Source organism: Nannospalax galili, unplaced genomic scaffold (genome assembly GCF_000622305.1).
Source record: "Nannospalax galili isolate Female #2095 unplaced genomic scaffold, S.galili_v1.0 scaffold1255, whole genome shotgun sequence".
Lineage (NCBI taxonomy): Eukaryota > Metazoa > Chordata > Mammalia > Rodentia > Spalacidae > Nannospalax > Nannospalax galili.
The window spans coordinates 1,315,142-1,323,650 of NW_008336359.1; the positions used below are offsets into that span (position 1 = coordinate 1,315,142).

At 46.6% G+C, this 8,509-nt stretch overlaps 1 protein-coding gene across 1 annotated transcript in view; it reads left to right on the plus strand.

Annotated features, from left to right (window-relative positions):
* Positions 1-5,667: 5,667 nt before the first annotated feature.
* The window catches only part of LOC115070029, a 52,489-nt gene continuing 49,647 nt past the window's right edge, over positions 5,668-8,509 (plus strand). The window contains 2 exon segments of the mRNA XM_029562523.1: positions 5,668-6,140; positions 6,210-8,443. Of these exon segments, the coding sequence (XP_029418383.1) occupies positions 5,768-6,140; positions 6,210-8,443 (2,607 nt within the window). The 5' untranslated portion in view covers positions 5,668-5,767.

The following is an 8,509-nucleotide window of genomic DNA, read 5'->3' on the forward strand; positions in this document are numbered from 1 at the left end:
GGAGGGTGGTAGGGAGGGGGATTCTCACTCAGCAGATCAGCAGGAGCACTCTCATCAGGGGGCAGAACAGGCTTTTGTTTTACCACAACAGGACACAAGGAGGTGGTCGAAGGGTCCGGATTAGGGGCAGTAGGGAGGGGGACTCTTCGTGCCGGACTGAGAAAAGGAGTCACCCACGGTGGTGGGTCAAGGGAGAGATTTTCCCAAGTGACTATATAGGCCACTTGGTCCGGATGTCCTGTTAGTCCAGGGGAGAAGATCTTAGCTTTAACCTGCAAAATAACATCAGAGTCAAAAGTCCCATCCCGAGGCCAACCAACATTAAACGTTGGCCACTCAGAGGAACAAAAGGTTATCCATTGGTGCTTCTTGATCTCCACAGATTGATTGTGAGCTCGGCTCTTAACTTCTCTCCAGTGATCTAGAGTTAAACTCAGGGGGGTGGTTAGGTGTTGTCCCATTTTGGGGTGATCTAAAATCACAATGAGGCAGACAAACAACAGAAACAACAAAAATAGACAGCCGGCGACAAGGTACCGCTTAGCGCGACTGCGGAGAAAAACTGAAAGAACAAAATCAGATGGCGAGGTTGTCACTTCGCTCAGGTTCACGTATCCTTCAGATACATGCTGAGCCCCAAAATATCGTGCTCCCCAGACCATGGGTCGCGACCAACACAAATACACAGCAACACAGAAACACTGACACTGACTCAGGTGTGCAGCTCGGAATAACAGATGACAAGGAAGTTCCTTGTCCAGACGAGATCCACAGAAATCCTACAGATGAACAAAAAGTTCTACAGACGTGGGTCTCACAGTCCTGGAGCGTCCCCCAGGCTGGCAGGCAAAGCTTAAAGACTCGTCAGTCTTGCTTTTGCACTGCCCAGAAATACAGACGGGATCCCCAGATTCTACAGCTGCTGCACTATCAACAAAACCAGACAATACAACACAGAGGCTGGCCAACTCACCTCCCCGCAAGGCTCGAGTTGCCCTGGTGGCTCCCTCTGACCGACAAATCTCGGTGGAACCTCCAAATATAAGAGTGAAACCACAGAGGACAAGTCAGCCTTCGGATTGCAACAGCAAGAGGTTTATTTAGTACACAGGTACCTGTGGGCACAAAGTCTCCTCGGAGGACTTGCGCGCCTCAGGTCGGGTTTGTGGAACTTTTATAGAGCAGAAGCGGGATACAGAAGCAGAAGCGCGGTTATTGGTTAATTTAAACTATTACAAAATGCTACGGGGAGAGCGGGAAGCTTACTTATCAGTAAGCCAGATGTCTCAACCATAAAACTTACTTATCAGTAAGCCAGATGTCTCGGCCATAAAACTTACTTATCAGTAAGCCAGATGTCTCGGCCATAAAACTTACTTATCAGTAAGCTGGATATCGGCAAGTTGGAATTCTTGACCGGTACGCGACCTGCCTGAGAGACTTCATGGCGCCTGACTTTTATTTTTTTTTTCAGTTGAACTTACTTCCAGCGATCCCCTCCTTTCTCCTCAGATGCCTGGCTCTGGGTAATGGCTAACCACAGATAGCAGTGTCACCACCCAGACGCTATTACCTGTTTACTTAGAAGAGGCCAAGTTTTTTCTGACTCCGTAACAATGAAATGTAACCCCGACCCCCAAAATATCCCTCTGTCCTGTGATGGTCATGGGGTGATTAACTATTGTTCGTTTAGCTTCTGTATACACGCTTATCACTAGGCTCTGAGGAAAGTGTAATCTCTCCCCTTGCAGCTGTACATGCCACAAGAATGAAGCAATGTGGTTTTTACCTTTAAAGACTTCCTCCACTACTAAGAAAGTTACTACAGGTTCCGTGCCCACCTTCAGACACTGTGGTCACTGCCCATAGTCAGAATAAAAATTTGGCTAATTCCAATTCCCTTAAGTCTGAGTGGTCTTTCCCAATGGTCCTGAACTCCATAACGCAACTGCCCGATAGAGTCTTGTAAATGTCCAACGTCTCTGAGAGCTCAGAAGCCTAAAATTTTTTATGACCCCTGCCGTGGCACCCAAGGCAGCAGGACTTGTGATGCCTGTTCCCACAGGGAGGGGGACAAGGATGGCAGCAGGACTTCTTCTGGCCCTTGAGAGACTTGGGTTAAGGTGGAAGTGTTTCCACCCTTCCTCTCCACTAAGGGTACCCAAATTTATAAGAGTGTATGTATTTATCAGGCCTTTTAATATAATATCAAAATACTCATGTTTGTAAATCTGCACATGTGCATTTTAATTGGGCATGCCAAAAAAGCTAATAATTTTAGGACAGAATTTTTAAAAATAATGAAAAAAACAAGGATCATAGACACACATGACCCAATTACATGAAATCTAGGAGTACCAAGAGTGGGAAAGTAGAAAGCTTATATTTGTAGCTTTTTAAGATGTTAGAAAGGCATAGTGACCTAAAAGAAAGGGTAAAGATTGCCATGTAGACTTGGGGTAATATTTCTTTCTCTTTTCAAGAGCTAAATAACTGAGGGATGTTATAAATAAAATCTGAGATCTAAGGACCCTATCAATACCACACAAAGCAAAAATAACTTGGCAAAGTAGATTTTATTTTTGCGTAAGAATGCGTTGCATGGTCAGTCAGTTCCAGTTTAAAAGAATCTGCTTAAAGGGACTAGAGCTCTGCTGCCCCAGGCTATCAGGTTTGGGAAGGCACCAAAAGCTTTCTTTAAACAAAGTCTTACAGGGTATGGTGAGATTAAAAGATTTGAATTCCTTGTCATAAACCAAGTTCTAAGCTTTACAGGTTTCAAAAGAGAAGAATAATTAATGTTTCTTACAGAAGGAAACACCTTTACATATGAAAGCAGCGGAGTTCCCCTTGTCTAAGATATTAGCACAACATAAGTCTGAGGCAACAGGAAGGACAGTAAAGGAAGCATTAAGACTTCAGGTTAAGAATAAACAAAGTTAATGCTGTAATGAATTGCTTCTTCTAATCATGTGATTATTAAATAATTTTTTTAAAGAGAACCCATAAAGTTTAAAGGCAGTCATTCCAAACATGCTGCAGTTGTCTCATTTTGTCTCAGGCTGTTCTCTTGGAGACAAAAGACTGGCTCAGGACATCTTGAGGATCAGTTCCTATGATGTACCCCAGAAAAGTCACATGCTATTGTGTCTGACCCAGGTACCAGAGTATAGAGAAGACTTCTGGATTTTTAAGTGGGTCCACTCAAGCCAAACCAGGATTCCTGGCTTCAACTGCTGAAGGGAATTTTAGGAATAGCTAGTTTAATAAAGACAATTTAATGCAGGCTTAAGCATAAGAGTTAAAGGCAAGAGTTGCTCTAGGGGGGAAAACGTGAGCTATATCCAAGTGAGTAGAGCTTCCTGGAAGAAAAGCACTTTCTTAAGATAGGTCGTAATCTATTTGCATATAGAGCTTTGTTGTGGAGATAGAGCGTGAAGGGCATGGTCAGAGAAAGATGAGGGAGACTAGTCTAAGAATTTATCTTTAGTTCTAATACAATCTCTAAAAGTTTTTGATTAATTTTTAAATTTTAATACTTCACTCACATGTATTTTTAGAACTCTTATTATTGTAAATTACCAATTTATAATTTTCTTTCTTTTCAGATGATTTCACATTTTAATTCACATTAAAATTTGACATGTAATAGTTTTAAATTGTATTGCCTAGGCCTTCTAAGAAGTTAAGTATGAAAAAAAAAATTGGAATATCAAACATTCCCCCCCACCAAGAGGCCAAGTTATCTTTGGTTAGATCTCCCCATTTTTACAAATACTTACAAGTTTAAAGTTCATAATTGCCATACATAAAGCCAGCTATAGTGCCAGATGGCAGTTTATCTTCGAACACTTCCTCCTTTTTGGAAAGCTTACATTTTTATTTTCTCCTGAAGAATTGCAAGCCTTTCTATGCTAGCTGGGGACTATGTGTTTTGGATATGGTTTATGTGCTGCTTTGGTGTGGACTTCCTCAACTTTCACACTTAGACTATCTTCTCCCACTGGGTTTCAGGGTTATCCTGCACATTACAGAAACCTGAGGGGGCTCAAGACACTAAGAGATCAAACCCTCATGTGTGTCTTCCTGGGCCAGCCAATAAAGTTCCTTCTGACCCAGGAATGGGGTATGTCTATCAAGGTTCCTTGTGAGGCCATTATGTGTCCTAGGAAGTGCCCCTGACATCTCTACTCTGTAAGGATGGAGCGAACAGTGCCTCTTATCTTCAGCACCTTTATGATCAGGCGTTCATAATATTCCTAAGCTAAAGGCATCAAGGTTGCAATCAAACATGAAAAATCAAGGAAATAAATGCAAATTTAGGTATTGGAAGAGTGTATGGAGACAAAGGCCAACTAAATCAAAACATCAAAAACAAACAGAACCAAGACAGACCACAAATACCAAAATACCTTTAAAGTTCTAGAAGCCATCAATACTAAAAACAAACCAATCAGAAACAAATTGTTTCTGAAGCAAACAAAAATGGATACTTTAAAGCAGATATTTTGAAAGCAAACGAACAAATATCTAAACAAATAGGAACCTGAAAATTGGCAGACATACCTTAAGTTAGACTTTTTCTTATATTTTTAAGTTGAAGGAACATACTCATCAACCCTAAACCCAGCTGGAATATGAAATATCTGCTTTTCTTGTAACATTTCTCCATTCCTTAGATATGGGAGAAATACTCAGAGAAAAAGAAAAAAAAAAAAAACAACTTACTGCTAACAAATTTTAACAAACAAGTGGTGAGAAGCAAATATGCCTTCAGAGGTCTGAAAAACAACAACTGAAAGACCCGACTGACAGCAGGAAGGCCATTTTAGAGAAAGAACTGCAGTCAGCCATATGGTGAGCCAAAGTTCAAACCCAGGTCTTGTGAAACCAGCAGTGGAAAAAAGGACGTTTATGGTCGGACCTCCTGACACCACCCTGAAGCCCCTACCGGGAAGTTAGTGATAACAATCAGTTTCACCCACAGCCCCCTCTGAATTGAGACCCTACCGATAACAATCAGTTTCACCCATAGCCCCCTCTGAATTTGGCAATACTGTTTCCTCATACCTTGTACCCATTGAAATGCACTAATAATAATCTTGTAACCATGCATCTGCTTCTGTACCTTGCTTCTGCTCTATAAAAAGCCCCCCCCCAAACTAAGCCCGGCACGCAAGTCTTGACCCGAGCGGGACTCTGCGTCTGCAGGCGCCTGTGTATGAATAAATTCCTCTTGCTTTTGCATCCCGAAACTTGGTTTTGTCCCTGTGTGTTGAGCGCGATTCTTCATTTGGAGGTTCCACCGAGATCCCGCAGCGCAACGCTGGGGACAACCCAAGTCCGCGGGGAGGTGAGTTGGCCGGCCAGGGGAGTGTGGGCCTTGTTCTGTGTTTCTGTATTCTTGTGGTTTCTTTTTCTGCGTGAGACTCACGGCCTGATTCTGGGCGACTCTGGACAAGACTGACGAGTCTGAGGAGTCTATCCGCCACCCTCGGGGACACCCGAGGGGCTCTGGGAGCCCGCTGTGTGGGGCTCGGGAACGACTTTCCTCGGCGACTGTATGGGAGCCCGACTATTCGGGGCCCACTACGTTTCCGAGGGATTTGTCCATCTGTACGGAGGGGAAGAGGTGCCTCCTCCATCTGGTTTCAGACCCTCGGTCTGGCTCGCCAGGCGAGGGAGCGCAGCGTTTCTGTGTGCCGGCTGTTTGTCTTTGTTTTGTCTCGTGCTTATCTGTATTATTGTATACTCGTCTCCCCTCGCCATGGGACAGGAATTAACTACCCCTCTTAGTCTAACTCTAGATCATTGGCGCGAGGTAAAGACTAGAGCCTCCAACCAGTCGGTGGAAGTCAAGAAGAACAAATGGATTGCTTTCTGTTCATCTGAGTGGCCCACCTTTGACGTCGGGTGGCCACGAGATGGCACTTTTGACCCAAATATTATCTCTCAGGTTAAAATGCAGGTTTTCAGATCGGGACCCTACGGACACCCAGACCAGATCCCGTACATCGTTACCTGGGAAAGCCTCTCCTACAACCCCCCTCCTTGGGTTGCCCCTTTCCTGCCCCCTAGACCCTCCTCTCGGGCGCCCTCGGCACCTCAGCCAACAGATCCCTCCCCCTCTGTGTCCCTCTGTCCTGTTCTCCTCAAATCTAAGTCTGTAATTCCCCCCGATGAGTCAGCTCTGACTAATCTCCTTGAAGACAGCCCTCCACCTTACCCACCTCCGGCCCCGATTCCAGAAATTCAACCTCAAGCAGTCGGGGGAGTATCGGACGTAGGCCAGGGCGCTGGGGCGCCCTCCCCGATCGCAGGAAGACTGAGAGACCGCCGGGGTCAAGGAGGAGAGTCTTCTCACATACTTCCCCTCTGAGTGGGACCAGGGCCAGGCAACCAACTCCAGTACTGGCCCTTTTCTGCCTCTGACCTTTATAATTGGAAGCAACATAACCCGCCCTTCTCCCAAGACCCTGTGGCCCTAACTAACCTCCTAGAGTCTATTCTTCTAACCCACCAGCCCACCTGGGATGATTGCCAGCAGCTTCTCCAAGTTCTCCTCACGACAGAAGAAAAACAGAGGGTTATTCTGGAAGCCCGCAAGCAGGTTCCTGGGGCGGATGGGAGACCTACCCAGCTGCCCAACGAGATAGAAGCTGCCTTTCCCTTGACCAGACCAGATTGGGACTTCAACACACCTGAAGGTAGGGGACACCTACGCCTTTATCGCCAGTTGCTCACAGCGGGCCTCCGAGCAGCGGGGCGACGCCCCACCAATTTGGCCAAGGTAAGATCAGTAGTACAAGGGCAAGATGAGGTGCCGACGGTATTCTTAGAGAGACTAAAGGAAGCATATCGGAGGTTTACTCCCTTCGATCCAGATAGCCCTGAGCAGGAAGTGAGTGTCTCTATGTCTTTCATTTGGCAGTCAGCCCCTGACATTAAGGTGAAACTCCAAAGAATGGAGAATCTGCAGGGACAGAGGTTACAAGATCTACTCAGGGAAGCGGAGAGAATTTATAATAAAAGAGAAACTCAAGAAGAAAGAGAGGAAAGGCAAAGGAGAGAGGCAGAAGATAGGGAGAATGCAAGAGACAGGAGGCGAAACAAGGAATTAAGCAGGATACTGGCCACTGTAGTGAGAGACAAAGAAGAGTCCAGAGGAGATAGGAAGGGAGGCAGAGGCAGGGCCCCATTAGACAGTGACCAATGTGCCTACTGCAAAGAGAAAGGCCACTGGGCAAGAGATTGCCCTAAAAAGAAATCAAGAACAAGAGAGTCCACTCTCCTAACCCTCGACTAGGGGGGTCGGGGCCAGGACCCCCCACCTGAGCCCAGGGTAACTCTTCGAGTGGGGGGCAAGCCAGTTACCTTCATGGTAGATACCGGTGCCCAGCACTCGGTTCTCACCCACACCACCGGACCCTTCAGCAAAAAGACGTCATGGGTTGAAGGAGCAACTGGAGCCAATCGATACCGATGGACTACCAACCGAGAAGTGCAACTGGCCACAGGTACAGTGACCCACGCTTTCCTACACGTGCCGGATTGCCCTTACCCACTCCTGGGAAGGGACCTCCTGACCAAGCTAGGGGCCCACATTCATTTCAAAAATAAGGGGGCAGTTGTGACCACGTCTAGGGGAGCCCCTCTCCAGGTGCTCACTCTTCGGCTGGAGGATGAATATAGACTGTTTGAAGAGAAAAATAAACCCTCTCCCAATATAGAAGGTTGGCTCTCCAAATTTCCCAGGGCATGGGCGGAAACGGCAGGGAAGGGACTGGCGACGAATCAGCCTCCCCTCGTCATTGGACTAAAAACTACAGCCAGTCCAGTGGCGATCAAACAATACTCACTGTCAGCTGAAGCCTATCAAGGTATTAAGCCCCACCTCAAAAGACTCCTAGAACAAGGAATTCTCACCAAGTGCCAGTCCCCCTGGAACACCCCCCTGCTCCCAGTTAAGAAACCTGGCACGGGAGATTACAGGCCGGTGCAAGACCTCCGGGAAGTAAACAAGCGGGTAGAGGACATCCACCCGACTGTCCCAAACCCATATAACTTGCTGAGCACCCTCCCTCCTACTCATGTTTGGTATACAGTCCTGGATTTAAAAGATGCTTTCTTTTGCCTGCGGTTAAGCCCTGCCAGTCAACCCCTTTTCGCCTTCGAATGGAAGGACCCTGAGATAGGTATTTCAGGACAACTGACCTGGACCCGGTTACCACAAGGCTTTAAAAACAGCCCAACCCTGTTTGACGAGGCCCTCCACCACGATTTGACCACCTTCAGGGCCCAGCACACCAACTTGGTCCTACTACAGTACGTAGATGACATCCTGCTCGCCGCTCTTACAAGAGAGGAGTGTCTAACAGGTACAGAGCACCTCCTCCAGGAATTGGGAAAACTCGGGTACAGAGCCTCAGCAAAGAAAGCCCAGGTCTGCCAACAGGAAGTGACTTATCTGGGGTATAGGCTCAGAGAGGGGCAACGATGGCTAACCCAG